The following is a 17,903-nucleotide window of genomic DNA, read 5'->3' as shown; positions in this document are numbered from 1 at the left end:
AAACACTTAGAATTTCATTTTTGATTTCTTTCTTTGTGACTTCTGTACGGTGGGATCAACTGATGATGTTATCAACAGTAAATTCTAAGTGGGAAGCACTCAAGGAATTAATCGTGGATGCTACTAAAAGTTTCATACCTATTAAGAAATATTGTTCAAAGTTTAGGCCTAAATGGTTATCAAATGAACTAATGAGACTCGTGACAGAGAAGAAAAATGCATGGGATGCATATAAATTATTAAGCGACTCAGAAGCCTATGGCAGATATAAACTAGTCTGTAATCAGATCACAAAGAAGGTTAGGCAGACGAAGGCAGATTACAAGAAATCTTTGGCAAAAGATGCTAAGAAAAACAGCAAGGATTTCTTTACTTATATAAACTCTAAAAAGAAGGGGATGAATCTGATTAGTCCACTTGATATCGATGGTTCGACTGTTGATGATCCTGCTCAGATAGCAAACAAACTGAATGAGTATTTCGCGTCTACATTCACACATAAGGAGTTATTAAAGTTTGAAAATGGCAGAAGGTTATCAAATTGTAGCAGGGTGCTTAATGATTTTGTAATAACTGAGATCAAAGTGGAGGAGAAATTGTTGAGGATAAACATAAGAAAGGCACCTAGGGTGGATGGGATCAATCCAGTTATATTAAAGGAGGCAGCAAAGCAACTAAGCAAACCCTTAGCCATAATTATGAGACAATCCTTGGACTCAGGGGAGGTCCCCACAGACTGGAGATGTGCAAATGTATCCCCAGTTCACAAGGGGGGATCGAAGGGTGGCACGAGTAATTACAGACCAGTTAGTTTAACTTCTGTCCCGGGTAAAATAATGGAGTCACTGGTTAAAGATGCATTGCAGGATCATCTAGACAAGACTGCAGCAATAATTCAGACACAACATGGGTTTGTTAAGGGAAAGTCTTGTGTGACAAATTTAATAGGATACTATGATGTAGTTACAAAGGAACTGGATGCAAAAAATAATTTTGATATCATATATTTGGATTTCAGGAAAGCTTTTGACACTGTTGCACATGGAAGACTATTGTACAAATTGGAGTAGAATGGTATTAAGAGTAAGTTGCTATAATGGATAAAAGGATGGTTGAGTGAGAGAAGACAGAGGGTGGTAATTAATGGGTGCTGCTCTTCATGGACTAACGTTATTAGTGGAGTCCCACAGGGTTCGGTGTTGGGTCCTCTATTGTTTTGTATATTTATCAATGGTGGTTAGTGCCAAAGTTTGCAGATGATACAAAGGGTGGCAGGGTTGTTAATGACAGTAATGGCAGTGTGCTACTGCAACAGGATCTAGATAATTTGGGCAGATGGGCTAAGAAGTGGCAACTGAAGTTTAACCTTGACAAATGCAAAGTACTGCATATGAGTAGAAGTAACTCCAGAGAAACGTACCAACTGTGTGGTACTACACTTAAGGTGGTAGAAAATGAAAGACCTGGGAGTAATTGTGCAGCCAGATATGAAGTTTCCTGAGCAATTCAGACAGGCTGCCAGGGCAGGTCATGGGGTTTTGTCAATGATATATAGGAATTTTGCTAGCAGGGAAAAGGAGGTGATTGTCCCTCTGTATAAGGTAATGGTCAGGCCACGCCTTGAGTACTGCGTACAGGTCTGGAAGCCTCATTTTAGGAAGGATGTAGATTTGCTTGAGTGTGTATAGAGAAGGGCAACAAGATTGGTGAGGGGAATGAAGGGATCCTCTTACCAAGAGAGGTTTAAGTTCTGCAAATTGCAGTGGCTGGAGACTAGGCACCTGTGCAGTGATCTGATAGAGGTGTATAAGGCCTTGAATGGGTTGAGCACGCTGAATTCTGATGGAATCCTTCCACTTGTTCAGATTACGAACCTAAGGTGGCATAAATTCAAATTAAGAAAAGACAGATGTAGAATAGATGTGCAGAAATTTGCCTTTAGCCAGTGGGTGGTTAATTGCTGGAACAAACTTCCATCTGTCATTGTGGAAGTTGATAGGTTAAATAAATTTAAGGAGGAACTGGACAGGCCTTTGGAGCGAATGATGTAATTTTTTTTTTTTTTTTTGGCTGATGCTGCATAAACTCATACACTTGCTTTCTTGCATCACATGCCACTACTACTACTTCCTTTAGTTAGTCCCAGCTCTACCACTCAGAACTTTTTTGATTTCTTTCTTTGAAAGTCGATTTTTTCCAATCTAACTTTTCTAACAGTGAGGCAACTTTCCTTGGCAATTTTAATGTTTGCAACTGCAGTAGGCTTCAATTTTTTAGACAGTCAAATGGGGTCAAGATGCTGAGGCTTTTGCAACTACTAATGACCTTAAACAACTTGTTCATTTATCTAAAGAATACCAGGCCACCACAGTAGGTTTATTCATTTTTCATGTTCCAAGAACCAGTTCTGCACAACTCTAGCCTTGTGACATGGCTATCCTCCTGGAATAATCTATTCAAAGATGGATCCACTGCAGCCACGAAGGGATTTACCTGGTCATAAACAACATCAAGATAAACTATGGCATCCAAGTGTTGCTCCACTTGTGTCATCACTATCACCACTTGACTCTGTTCTTTAGTAGAGAGAGAGATAGTAACTAAGATGGGTTTATATATTAATTACACTAACATGGTGGTTGTGAGTGAGTAGCCGAGTGGTCAGGAGTGGGAGTGCAGTAGCACACGCTCTTTGAGTTGACCGGGGTTCAAGCCCCTGACTGCTGAATACGGTCGATCTGCCAACCCGCATTGGACCAGCGTGGCAGATTATGGTCCATTTCCACTCAACATGAATTTCTGAGGAGGCTTCCATCCTGCAGTGGGTTGATAATGGCTGCACTTTACCTTTTTTTTTTACTTGTAACCTACAAAATTACTTGTTAATATACTATACTCAAATATAAACAATAAAACATGAAGTAGTGGTGTTTTTAATTCCCATAATTTTTTCTTCTTTTAAATGTATCTTTTATTCTACTAATATAAATTTTTATTTTACTAAATGTCTACTAACACTCTAATAATACAGGAAATACTAAGAGATGTTAGTCCCCATACTTACTTTCCAGGAGACTTGTCTTGTTAATCTGAAATTGTTTATAGTAACCCAAAATTTTCTTATCTGTTGTAGAGAGCACACCTAAATTAAAAATTACTTTTTAAGAACGTGTGTGTGAGGAAAAATATTTTTATGATCATAACAACTCTTTACAAAAATAACATAAAATATTAGCCATCCGCATGCACATTATTCATTTTGTAGTCCATGCGTGATTCTTCAATTTTTTTTTTTTTTTTTTTTTTTTTAATTTTCATAACTTGGTGAATTCACTGAAACTTTATTAAACAGTATATTATCTATAACACGGGTCGGCAAACTATGGCCCACGGGCCAAATCCAGCCTGCGGGTTAATAGTTTTTTTACATAAAAAAAATTTTAAAAAAATCAAATTACGCGTTGCAATAGCCAATAGTCAAGTTGAGAATAATGGCTGCACGTGGCGCTACTGGCGTCGTGTATTCGCATTCTGTTGTCTACCGTGGAACAAGTGTTGCCAGAATTTCTCTCAGTTTTGCTTTAGCGGCGCACATGGTATTGTCTGTCACGGCGCTCTGCGATCTTTTTTTCCCCTTTTATTTATTACCCACCGTTTCCATGTCACCCTCAAGACCAAATATGAAGAGAAAAGTGGACTTCGAATGTCGTGCTTTTAAAGCTGAATGGAGTGTGAATTATTTTGTCATAGAAATAAATGACAAAGTGTCATGTTTATTATGTAATGACACAATAGCTGTGCGAAAAGAGTAAAATATATGTCGTCATTACCAAACTAAGCACGCAGCACAATATTCAAAACTGACAGAAAATCGACGGAAGCTAAAATTGGAAAGTTTAAAACGTAATGCATCATCACACCGCAATTTATTCATTAAAATAAAAAATGATAATGAAGCAGTAACAAAAGTAAGCTTACGAATAGCTCATTTATTAGCCAAGAAAGGGAAACCATTTACTGAGGGTGAATTAATTAAATCATGTTTGCTTGTGGCAGCCGAAGAAATGTGTCCAGAGAAAATGGATTTGTTTCGATCTGTCAGTCTTTCGGCGAGAACAACTGTTAGAAGAGTTGAGGACATCGGGAGCCACATCAAGAGTCAATTAAAAGACAAGGCAAAAAATTTCAAGTGGTTTTCATTGGCTCTTGATTAGTCTACAGACATTACTGATACTGCCCAATTGTTGCTGTTTATTCGAAGAGTCCATACTGAGTTTGAGGTTACTGAAGAATTAGCTTCTATGAATAGTCTGCATAGAACAACTACAGGCGAAGATATCTTAAAGGAAGTCGAGAAAATGCTAACATAGTACAATTTGCAATGGAATCAGTTAAAATGTGTCACAACTGATGGTGGTAAAAATATGTGTGGAATGGGGAAAGGATTAGTTGGACAAATTTTTAAGGCTTGTGAAGAAGCTAAATGTTCGAAACCTCTGGTAATGCATTATATTATTCATCAGCAGGCTCTTTGTGGGAAACACCTCAATCTGTCATGTGTTAATGAACCAGTTGTGTCAGCGGTTAACTTTATTCGCTCTTCGGACTTAACCATCATCAGTTTCGTGATTTTTTATTAGAGATTGAAGCCGAATATCCTGATTTGCCCTACCATACAGCAGTTCGATGGATCAGCAATGGAAGTGTTATTGAGATTTTTTGAACTCGGAGAAGCAATAGAAATTTTTCTAAATGAGAAAAACTGCCCACAACCACTATTATCTAACAATGAATGGCTATGGAAATTAGCATTTGCTACAGAAATCGTGGGATATCTTAAAGAATTTAATTTAAAATTACAGGGGAAAACAGTGCTCATAATATGAAACATATTCTATCGTAAAGTCATATCGTCAAAAATTTGCACTGTTTGAAACACAAATCACATTAACCAAGTTTGACCATTTTCCATGCTGTAAAAAATTTCAAATATTAGTGAAATCCCCATTCCCAAAAAAATTTGCGGCAGATATATTTTCTGAACTTAAACTACAGTTACAACAGCGTTTTTCGGATCTTGATGCAAGTGCAAAAGACATTTCCATATTTCAAAATCCATTTGGCTGTACAATTGAGGAGCTTCCATCAGACCTTCAATTAGAAGTGATTGATCTGCAAAATGATGATATGCTAAAAGTTAGGTTTAAAGAAATGGATCTAACCCAATTCTATAAATATCTTTCGGAAGATAAATACGGTCAATTAAAATCATATGCACGAGGATTTATATCTGTATTTGGGAGTACTTAACAATGTGAAAAGACAGATGTAGAATAGATGTACGGAAATTTGCCTTTAGACAGCGGGTGGTTAATTGCTGGAACAAACTTCCATCTGTCGTTGTGGAAGTTGATAGATTGAATAAATTTAAGGAGGAACTGGACAGGCATTTGAGGGAATGGTGTGATTCTTTTTTTTTTTTTTTTTTCGGCTGATGCTGCATAAGCTCATACACTTGCTTTCTTGCATCACATGCCACTACTACTACTATTACATTTTCGAATATGAAATATGTAAAATTGCAATACAGATCATTATTAACGGATGACCATTTGCAAACAACTTTAATGATAGGAAGTACTAACTTCGAACTCCAGTATGATGAAATATTATCTCAGAAAAAACAATTACAATCATCGCATTAGTACAAAATTTAACCAGTTCTATAATACGTTTATTAATAAATGGAAATATTTTATTCATTTTTTTGTAAGTGTCAGCATGTGTATAAATATTATGTAAAATATCACTTCCTAATAAAAAAGATTTTGAATCTGTTTTTTTTTTGTTGCTCTATGAGTAGAATTACTCGTGTAAATATCTTTGACCTTGCTACCTGGCCCGGCGAGCCTAAAAATTTTATGATCTGGCCCTTTCCAAAAAACGTTTGCCGACCCCTGATCTATAAAGTGAACTATGCTCTCAGTTTTGCTTGTTTCCAAGAGTATTTTTAAGTTGCATGGTTTCTTTCAAGTATAAAACGGTGGAACTAAGAGGCTCTTTTGAGTTTCCCATCATTAATTATGGTGAAAAATAAAATTTTTTTTTCTTTTTTTTTTTTTTTTTTTCGTTTATATGTCTTCTAATAATACAATACAATTTAATTAAGACAATTTCATTACAAAACACGAGACCAATACATTTTATATACATAGTTAAAAAATAGAGTACAGTACTTTAAAAAATAAGTATATAATATTGGTGTAAATACACCATAGTTTACCCATAAATTTAAATACATAAGTAGTGTAATGGCATTGTTTGATTTTATCTCATATGTTATGGGTTGAGATTAACTATAAAATAGTGGTGTAAATACACCATAGTTTCTTCATAAATTTAACTACATAAGTAGTGTAACTTATGTAACTTATTTAACTACAAAAGTAATGTCGTTAACATAACATATTATGCCTTGTGCATTTAGTCTTTAAAATATTATCATTATTTTCACCATTTGGCATCTCTCATATTGTGGAATTAACTTTGCAACCATGATGGGATGTCTGCATTATCAGGGTACCTGCCCGTCCACTGATGAGTGAGCCAACAAGCTCCAAAATGAGTCTGGGTGGTGGTGCCCACTGAGAATAAATAACAGTAGTCTCCTCTACTAGAGAAGCATTATTTATTCAAAGAAGTGCAATACCTGGTATCTCGTTGTGAAGTTAGCCACAATATGAGATATAATCAAACAATGCTATTACACTACTTATGGAGTTAATTTATGGGTAAACTATGGTGTATTTACACCAATATTATACAGTTAATCTCAACCCATAACATTGCCTTGTGCATTTAGTCTTTAAAATATATTAAAAAATAAGATATGTAAAAGTTAAAAATGTTGTGTGGACGACTTCCTTTGGTATTTTGTCTGGAATTTCATAGCACAACATCCAGTCGTACTCTACAAACATACATTCATCTCAGAAACCTCGGTAGCAGATTTCCAACAACTTAATATCTTGATGGAATTGTTTCCCCCCTGCTGACCACTCACACTGTGCCAAGATTTTTGGGATAGAAGTCTAAATGAGAATGCACGAAATAAAATTTCAGCAACGTATGACAGCATTTCTTTACATTCACGAGCAGTCTCAGAACTCATCATCTTTGAATGTAGGTTTGTTTGTTTGTTATTTGGTTTTTAGGAGCATTAGCAACCAAGGCCATATTGCTCCAGGATATGCGGTGGTCATTCCCTGACCTTTCCGTATCCTCCGTATTTGGTGGTGACGGGCTCGAACCCCGGTCTAATCAAGAAGCGTGTGCTACGCACTGCTGCTCCTTCCCACCTGGCTATGGAGGTGCCTATGCATGTAGGAGACTTGTGGTTACTCAAAAGTATCACAAAGCCATTTGAAAGCCTGCTATGCTTTTAGCTTTAATACACTGAAGCATATTCCAAATCTTTCATCCTGCAGAAACTCTCTGATTTGAAATCCCACAAAGATTCTCTGATTTGAAATCCCACAAAGATATTATTTTTTATTCTCTAATATTTTTTTTTTGTTTTTTGAATCTATCTTTTTATGAAGTTATTGAGAATTTAAAAAAAACATAGGTGGTAGATTTAACTCATAACTGATATAAAGTATTCATTGTTTAACGGCCCCAGGGGTTTCTACATCTCCGCTATCATGGATATAGTGAGTAATGGTTATAACGAGGAAATTTTGTCGGTCCCTTGATGTTCGTTATAATCAAGTTCAACTGTATTATATCCATATAGGTTGACTTAATAGGTATGGTCATGTAATCAGTCTCATCACAAAACTTGTGTCAGAGGGAAACCAAAAACAGATCTGGAATCAACCTCCAAAGATCTCTATTCAACACAATTTTTTCTAATGAAAAATACTTGTTGACCTGTGTTATCAATTCATAATGTTAATTTCATCCACAAATAGCAACAGACAATCCTATGACCTTCTGAGTTACTTCAATCATGTCATAAAATTAATTACAGAATGCAAATATTAACGCCTTAACTGTAAAACAACTGTATGTATTGCACATTGCTACATTCAATTCAAGGCAGTAAGAGCCCCATTCTGCACATCACCATTAAAGGTTAAAAAACTCTGTAGCATGAAAAGCTATGAAGCTGTCGGCTAAGATATCAGTTTATTGGATTTTCCAAATGATTACTGAACATTATAATTTAAAAAATCAGCAGGAAACTATAATAATGATAAGCAATGTAGAACCAAAAACTGAAAATGATGCTTTTACCACCAAAGCTTTTCCTCAAACCAAAGTCGCAGTCTAGCCTATAAGTTCTTGCTGGCCCTCTTTCATGTAAGTTGGTCATGGGAGAAGTTCTTCTACTTTGACGTTCATCAAAACTGTGAGTTCTATATCTCATGATTATTTGTATTCTTTCATGGTGATGGCCACTGAATAAAGAGATTCATATGACTCAGCATTGGATGAGGTGGTCAAAAAACAAGATAAATGAGTGATCTCTTATGAAGCCCTTCTAATTCCATAAGGTAAAACCTAAATTAATTTATGTTGCATATTGCTTACAGAGTTATCCTAATAAAAACAGATTAAGTATTTATGTAGAGCACAACTGTATTGAGTTAAAGTTCATTTCTTGGAAATGTATTCTTTTTTTCTAATAAAATAAAAATAAACAAATTGTTTTTTCACCCTTGCATAGGTTAGTAAACAAGAGCCACCATTACATAATGTTTTATATACATATAATTTACATTATATACATCACTTCTTTCTTTTTTTTTATTTTTATTTCAAATAAAATTGGCTTATCATCATTTCAGAAGTACACCATTGACCATTTTAGACTAAACCAAGGACAATGAAAACTACATTCCCACTGAGAAAAAAAGCAACTGGTTAAGCAAACCTTTAATTCAGGAACTGGAAAAACTAAGTGACAATACTTAGTCCAATTTTAACACTAAATTTAAGCTCAAATACAAAAAAAGGAGTGTAAATGACACACAGCCCAACATAAAAAATAAGCAGCGTATTGCTTATTTTTAGGTTGCACTAAAAATAAGTAAAGTAAAAATAAGCAAGTTTGGTGCCTTTTTATCGAAATGCCATGTACATTGATTATAGAGTAGAGTCGTAAAACTCTGAGTATGATAAGCTACCTTGCAAAAGATTGCTTTTATCATACACAGGCTACCTTTTACAAAAAACATCCCTCCCCTTCCTTTGTAATACACCATCTCCAATTTCTGGGTAACAACGGAAGTTTATGCAAGCTCAATTACATTAGAGCTAATCATTATAATCAGTAGTTCAAACTAATTGTATTAGTATTAGATGACTACCGTTTTCTGTCGACAGTGCAAGCAAACTGGTCTCTTGTTTACTAACCTGTGCAAGGGATGCACCCTTAAGGTTTTTTTTTTTTTTTTTGATTTGGTAGTTGTTGGCGCATCGGCTTCTGTGGCCATATTGCACCTCCCAAGGTTTTTGCAGTACTTTGATCCAAGCCCGAGGCGGGAATCGAACCCGCGACCTTTGGGTTGCCGGGCAGGTACTTTACCCACTCGGCTAGCCCGGTCGGCGCACCCTTAAGGATGTTTACATTTTTGTCCTAGTATAACTTCCTGTTCATTTAAAAACTTTGCTATTCTTGGCATATTAGCATTAGTAGAAGATGCAAGAAAGCAAGCTCTATACAGCATCAGCCTAAAAAAAAAAAAAACCTTCCCATTTCATCTATCCATTTGCTCCAAAATGTTAGTCCAGTTCTTCCTTGAATTTATTTAAGCTATCAACTTCCACAATGCTTCCACAATGACAGATAGAAGTTTGTTCCAGCAATCAATTACCAGATGGAAATTTCCACACATCTATTCTACAACTTTCTTTCCTCAATTTGAGTTTATGCCCCCTCACGTGCGTAATCTAAGCAAGGAGAAGAATTCCATCAGCATTGAGCTTGCTCAAACCATTCATGGCCTTATATACCTCAATCAGATTACCATGCAGGTTCCTAGTCGCCAAGCAGACACTGCAATTTGTAGAACTTAAGTCATTCTTGGTAAGAGCAACCTTTTGTTCCCCTCGCCAATCTCACTGCCCTTCTCTGTACTTGTTCCAGTAGCTCTACAACCATCCTAAAATGAGGCCACCAGACCTGTATGCAGTACTCAAGGTGTGGCCCGACCACTGCCTTATACAATGGGATAATCACCTCCTTATCCCTGCTAGCAAAATTCCTGTATATCATTGACAAGGCCCCATGAGCTGGCAACCTCTCAGCCAAACTTTTCTAAATCCTGTTGCAGTAGTGTGCTGTCATTACTGTCATTAACAATCCTGCCAACCTTCGTATCATCTGCAAACTTGCAGATGATACGAAGATATACCTTTATCGATATCACTGATAAATATAGAAAACAACAATGGGCCCAACACCGAACCCTGGGGGACTCCACTTATAACGTTACTCCACAAAGAGCAGTATCCATTGATTACCACTCTGTCTTCTCCCACTGAATCATCCCCTTATCCATAGCAGCAACTTGCCCTTAATGCATGCTGCTCCAATTTTACAGCAGTCTTTTACGTGCAACAATATCAAAAGCCTTCCTGAAATCCAAGTATATGATATCAAAATTATTTTCTGCATCCTGTGACCACATCATAGTATCCAATCAAAGTGGTCCAACAAGATTTCCCCTTAACAAACCCACACTTTGTCTGAACTACAACTGCAGTCTTGTCTAGATGATTCTGCAATGCTTCTTTAAACAGTGACTTCATTATTTTCCTTGGAACAGAAGTTAAACTAACAGGTCTGTAATTACTCATTTCAACCTTTTATTCCCATTTGTGAATTGGGGATACATTTGCACACCTCCAGTCCAAGAAAGCTCTCATAATTATTGCAAAGGGCATTCTTACTTCCTTTTCTGCCTCCTTTAATATAACTGGATAAATCCCATCCATCCTATGTTCTTTTATGTGTAACTTCAATAATTTCTCCTCCACTTTGCTCTTAGTTATTACAAAATCCTTTAGCTCCTTGTTAGTTTGATAAACTTTTGGCATTCCCCTCCCTAAATAACTTCTCATGTGTAAATGTAGATGCAAAATACTCATTCAGTTTGTCGTTACCTGAGCAGGATCATCAATAGTCTAACCACTGATATATCAAGTGGTCCAATTTGATTCATCCCCTTCTTCTAAAGTTTAAAATATCTATCTATATACTTAACCAAGTTCAGAAGTGTTGGGTTTTGCAGCCTCACACAAGAACCTCTGAGATGTGTGCAAATGTAACTTTGACTCATGTATAGTACAGTAATACCCCGAAGTTACGCAATAGGTGGGTCCGACGAAAGGGTCCGGTTTTCGGAGTGATAAATTAAGAGAGGTTTTAACTTGCAGTCACCAGCTGCATTCCCGCCAACCATCACTGTCAATCAGTCTTTGAAAACCTTAAAGCCTGGAAAGTTTTTTTCTTCACGCGCGATAAAAGTTCTTTTAGGCATCATCTTCCAGAACAGGCCAGTCTCATCCACGTTAAATACGGTTTCACTGCTATAGTCACCTTCTTCCATCATAGCCTTGAGTGTCTCAGGAAAAAAAGACGCAGCTTCTTTATCGGCACTTGCCGCCTCTCTACTCTCCACGATACTGTGCCAGTTACAGTGAGTTTTAAATCGGTTGAACCAACCGTTACTAGCTACAAAGTTTTTATCTTTGCCCGCCTTCCCAGCTTCTTCTTTCAACCTCTCAAAAATCAGCTTAGCTTGATAGCACACAGTGTTCTGATCGACTGGACAATTCTTCACTTTTACTTGATTATCAACACCATAATTTCAGCATTGTTTCCATCTCAGCAATAATACCATGACGTTTATGAATTATGCTTGAGTTCAAGGATTGAGCATTTTTCACCGCTTCAAGAATTCTTTCTTTATCTTTTATGATTGTTCTTACTGTGGATTCCTGTAGCTCAAACTTCTTTGCCAATTCAAAAATTTTCATTCTGCTATCAAAATCCTTGATAATGTTAAGTTTACATTCCAAAGATATCGTTTTCCTTTTCTTATGAGGTGCAGGAGAATCAGATTTATTTTATTTGAACGACTTAGTTTTTTAAGGGTTTAGAAGACATATAACAAAACAATCTTAACTTTTGTCGATTGTAAAATCGTAATTGTGCATGTACAGTTCACGCGAAACACGTCCAATGCGTATCACAGCAAGAGAAACACTGAGGGTCATTTTTCATATGCCATCGATATACGGCTCGACCGACGCGATCTATTTCTCTCGTGAAAACGATGTAATTTCCGACAAAAGTTGAGCAAGAATTCGAACGCACATATATAAATATGACAGTTGGAATACAAATTCTTGTATATGTATGCAGCTCATGCGGCAGCAAAGTTGAATTTTGTTCATCTTTCGCTCTCACTCTCTGCCGTCACACCGTATATCAACAGCATATGAAAAACGACCTTGAAGATATTGAGCGGTAGTGTTGCCAAATGAAAACATCAAGAACCGCGTAACTCCGAGTTTGCGTAAGTCGGGGTATTACTGTATAGTAAATATAGTAAATTGTATAGTAAATTGATGACAAATAAAGTGATTATTATATGTTTATGTAAAAATAAGAATAAAGTTGAGTTGTTTTAAACATAAAACTTTGAATTTTCTTCTCAGAAAATCCAGTGTTCATACAAATACCACACACAGAAACATATGCACACATATATACAGGGTGTTTCAGTTAAACGTTTCAGAACTTCTAAGAGGGGTAAGGGTACATCCTGACAACTCGAAATCATATAGCAATGTCGGGTCGGAAATGCTTTCCTGAAGCGGTGTTGTACACAGAAGCACCATAAAGAAAAGAGACCGTAAGTGAGAAATCGTTTTAATAATACATGAAAAGAAGCAAAAGGTACATGGATTAAAGTAAGTGTTCGAAGTTTCTTCCACGGGCTACAATGCACGCCTCACATCTCCGACGCATGGACATCCGAACATTCTGGAATACTCCAGGCGAATTTCTTCGGCAGCTACTGCGATTCTTGCAACCAGCTCCTCAGCATTGTCAACAGGGATGTCATAAACTAGCGATTTCATATGACCCCAGAAATAAAAATCAAGACATGATAGGTCGGGTGACCGAGCAGGCCAACGCACGGGACCACCACGTCCGATCCACTGTTGACCAAATGTGACATCCAGGTAGTTACGAACATCTCCGCTATAATGGGCAGGGGCTCCATCGTGTTGGAACGACATTGTCTGTTGCGTCGATGCAGAAATCTGTTCATCTCTCAAAAGTTGTGGCAATACTTGCTGCAGAAAGATCAAGTAGATAAGTCCGGTTAGACGACACGGTAACAGGTAAGGTCCGATGAGGTGATCTCCCATAATACCGGCCCATACATTGACCGAAAATCGAATCTGTGCTGCACGACGTCGTATTGCATGCGGGTTCTCGACCGCCCAGATATGGTCGTTATGCGTGTTGAAAATTCCTTCCCTTGTGAAGGATGCCTCATCAGAAAACAACACTTCAGCAGGAAAAAGGGGATTTGTAGCACATTTTCCCAGGTACCACTGTGCGAAAGCAATACGAGGTGCATAATCCTCCGGTTGCTGTGTCTGGACACGCTGCCTGGAGTATTCCAGAATGTTCGGATGTCCATGCGTCGAAGATGTGAGGCGTGCATTGTAGCCCGTGGAAGAAACTTCGAACACTTACTTTAATCCATGTACCTTTTGCTTCTTTTCATGTATTATTAAAACGATTTCTCACTTACGGTCTCTTTTCTTTATGGTGCTTCTGTGTACAACACCGCTTCAGGAAAGCATTTCCGACTCCACATTGCTATATGATTTCGAGTTGTCAGGATGTACCCTACCCCTCTTAGAAGTTCTGAAACGTTTAACTGAAACACCCTGTATATATATATATATATATATATATATATATATATATATATATATATATATATACGAGCGGGTATCAAAAAGTTTCTACCCTGACCTAGATAAAACAGTAGTAGAAAGATGCCGTTTTTAATAAGTTGTCTACATATTCAATAACTAACATGTGAAATTTTATTCCCATAGGTGATTGTACACTAGAGGTGGAGCCCAGAATCTGAGGAAGGACACTACGGTTGACAAAGTGGAGTATCGAGCAGTGATCAAGTTCCTGCATTTGCAGGGCAAGAAAGCTGTGTATGGGCAGAACTGTCCATCCTATGACACTGCAAAAAAGTGGAAACGAGAGTTCTAGTGTGATCATACAAGTGCCTTTGATGAGTAAAGAGAAGGAAGGCTATCAACATCCACAGACAGTGAGATGGTTGCAAAGGTTGAGCAGTTGGTGCTGAGTGACAGATGTGTGACAATTCATTTCATCACAAATGCAGTGGGAATTAGTTGTAGATCTGCCCACAACATTTTACATGACCGTCTGCATATGTCTAAGGTTTCCGCACAATGGGTACCAAGATTGCTGATGCCTTTACAGACGCAATGTTGCATGCAATGTTCTTGCCAACTGTTCGGTTTGTGCAATGGGGATGTTGAGAACTTTTTTGATCGGTTGGTGACAAATGCTGGGTGTACCAGTATGGTGGATGCAGCTTTTATTTGTCTCAGGAAGTCATCAATGAAGTGGAATCATGGTTTCAGGCAAAAAATCCAGACTTTTATGATCAGGGCATTGAACAACTGATCCACAGATGGGAAAAATGCATTACTATACATGGAGAGTATATAGAAAGGGATTAAAGTTCCTGTGAAGTTTCACCTTTCCAGGGCTATTATTTCTAGGTAGGGGTATGAACTTTTTGAGACCCCCTTGTGTGGGAGGGCTGCAAATGTTTTTTGCTTAAAACTTGTCGGTAACATCCTTAACTTTAGCTCTTGAGACATACATTGGTTCTAGTCCACTTATCCTTATTACAGTAATAAAACAACTTTTTTGCAACTGAGTTGTAGTATTACATCTTCATATGAAAGCAGAATAAGTCTGAGCTTCTGAAGACCTTTCAGAACCAAGATATGGACAATGGAATACAACAATTTTCTGAAAGTGATAAAGCCAAGAAACCTATAGGTAAAAAGAAATCCAAATAAGAAAAAACAAGAAACACTTGTTATGATGAACCGAAGATGACAAATGAAGAGCAAGGTAAACCCCAACAAGGACAAAATTGAGTATACTGATATATGCAAAGCCATTAGAAAGAGACTCAGATCTAACACAAGAAAAGTAGAACAAGCATTAAGGGAAAACAAAGGACTTAAATGAGAAGTAATACAGAAAGACAAATGATACTGAAACTGAAGAACAGTGGTGTACTTATAAATAGCAGAGAACGCATAATTCAAATAGCAGAAGACTACTATAAAGAATTATATAAGGAGTGAGGAAATGATGCAAGCAGTAGAGAAGATGGTTCACAAATTAGCAACACATACAGCATCTCCGATATCCTTCCTGATGAGGTAGGTAGAACATGCATTTAAGAAAATGAAGAATCAGAAAGATCTGGGTGAAGATGAAGTTATTGTAGAGTTGTTAAAATCGTGAGGAAAAGACATGACACAAACTGGCAAGACTCTTCACAAAATACATTAGGATGCCTAAGGAGTGGAATAACGCAATCATAATTTTGCTGCATGAATATGGTTAAAACCAAAAGAACAAGCTGGCTTTAGGACAGAATTCTCAACTTCAGATCACCTTCACATAATATCTCAGCTAATGGAGAAAGCAAATGAATATAAAACACCATTATGCGTGGCATTGGTGGATTATGAAAAGGAATTTGACTCCATACAGCACAAGGCAATGTTTAGGACAATGGAAGGACAAGGCATAGACACCCCATACATTATGATTTTGAAGAAAATATATAAGAATGCTACCTCCTTTATTAGACTAGACAGTACCAAATTTAAAATTGAGAAAGCTCCCGGATGCTCTAGAAAGAAAAGATGATTAAACCAAATACAGGTCTTGGTTTCTGATCATTATGTTGTAAATATGTCCTTGAACTTATTTCCTACAAGAAATACATACATTTTTTTTTTTTTTTTTTTTAATTTGTACTGATTATTTTTGATAAGGAATTTGAAGTTGGGAGATGAGAACAATAGACACAAAACAGATATGATTAAAAGTGAACTGATCATAAACTTGAATAACAATTTGTCACAAATTGAGTTTGTCAATCAAATAAAAAATAATAAGCAAATTCTGGAAGTCCCAAAACAAAAGAAAAAATATAATTTTTTTTATTAATACAGCCACTCCCAGACTCACGTAAGGGTTGTGTTCCGCAACTCTACATAAGTCGGAATTTCACTAAATGCTTATGCAGCACTTGCAAATTTGATTGAAGCAAAAAAGAAATGTTCGACGAACATGTAAATAGAATTATTTATTCAATTTTTTTTATCTCATGTACAGGAAAAATTACAAAAGTATACAAAATTACAAAAATTTAAAATTTATAAAATTACAAAAAGAGAGAGGAGACAAGCATAACCTCAGCAAGTTTTACCTTTCGAGCATCGTTGCCAGAATTAACTTTCCAGCTGATAAGCACGCCGCTGCAGAAGTTGAGGGCTGTGGAGATTTAGAAGATTTTTCCAACACATCACAAAATTTCTCTGCAGCTGCAGAATCAGCACAGGGCAATGCCTGAACCTATTAAACCACCTGTTGCTTTTTTATATGATTGAAGATTTCAGTGAAGAGGAACTCATTTCACCATAATATCGTAACAGTGGTTCCCAAACTACTGAGATCTACGGACAACATCAAAACGTTCGCAGACCCCTCTATATAACATATGCGTGCATGCATATACAGGTTGATTCACTACCAGTGCGACAAACTTGCAGGAGGTGTAGGAGGCACAAAGACGAATCGGAATCACATAGCATTGCAGGGTCCAAAATGCCTTCGTCATGCCATAGAGGATGTTGAACGGGAGGTCGCATGAACAGCGATCCCGCTGGAAGTCAGCATTTGCGAACCGTTTCTGTTGAAGAAACCAAGTAGCAAAAGTCCTCCGGAGTGGATAATCCACAGGCTCCACTGATTGGACGTGTTGCAGATGGTATAAACTCATTTGGTTTGTTGACAGTATCCTCCATACAGTGGATTGGGAAATACCCAATCGTTGGCCTATCGTTCGAGTACTCGTACTCGGATTGCCTTCTGCAAGACGTAGGACATTCTCCTCATTGTCTGCCATCCTCGTCGTTCGCTCTCGATTCATGGTACCTCTTGTGAAACAACCAGTCTCACGTAACCTTCTGTGCACATGTGCGAAAATCGTATGATGAGGAGCACGCCTGTGCGGGAAACGTTCCTGGTACAAGCGCAGAGTGGCGCACCCGTTACAGTCCGCAACTCCATACGCAAGGTGCATGTAGGCCAGTTCAACGTTTGAATACTCGTCCATCCTACTACCTCGGGAACTGGTTTGCAAATGCTGACTTCCAGCAGGATCGCTGTTCACACGAACTCCCGTTCAATGTCCTCTACCGCACGACAAAGGCATTTCGGACCCTGCAATGCTATGTGATTCTGATTCGTCTTTGTGCCCCCTAAACCTCCTGCAAGTTTGTCGCACTGGTAGTAAATCACCCTGTATATATATATGTGGTCAACCACCGTTTCGTGGACCTCATTTTGGAAACACTGCCGTAACGTAAAAACCCACAGAATTCCAGTTATTGGAATTATCGCAAATGCAATAAGATCGAGTCTACTACCCATTTATAATAGATTGCGCTAACAGAAAAGCCCAATAAACCGGAAAGTGCAAATTGTTTTTATTGTTTTATGG

The 17,903-nt window shown here is 37.4% G+C and overlaps 1 protein-coding gene across 1 annotated transcript in view; it reads right to left on the bottom strand.

Moving 5' to 3' along the window:
* LOC150091095 (uncharacterized) overlaps window positions 1–17,903 on the bottom strand; it is a 334,378-nt gene that overhangs the window by 128,002 nt on the left and 188,473 nt on the right. The window contains exon 11 of the mRNA XM_090374226.1: window positions 3,065–3,142. Coding sequence (XP_090230352.1) covers window positions 3,065–3,142 — 78 coding nt within the window. The remainder of the gene's footprint in view (window positions 1–3,064; window positions 3,143–17,903) is intronic.

The sequence above is a fragment of the Mastigoproctus giganteus genome, chromosome 1, assembly GCF_048544385.1.
Source record: "Mastigoproctus giganteus isolate SK-2022 chromosome 1, ASM4854438v1, whole genome shotgun sequence".
Classification (NCBI taxonomy): domain Eukaryota; kingdom Metazoa; phylum Arthropoda; class Arachnida; order Uropygi; family Thelyphonidae; genus Mastigoproctus; species Mastigoproctus giganteus.
This window is presented reverse-complemented; position numbering and strand designations above follow the sequence as displayed.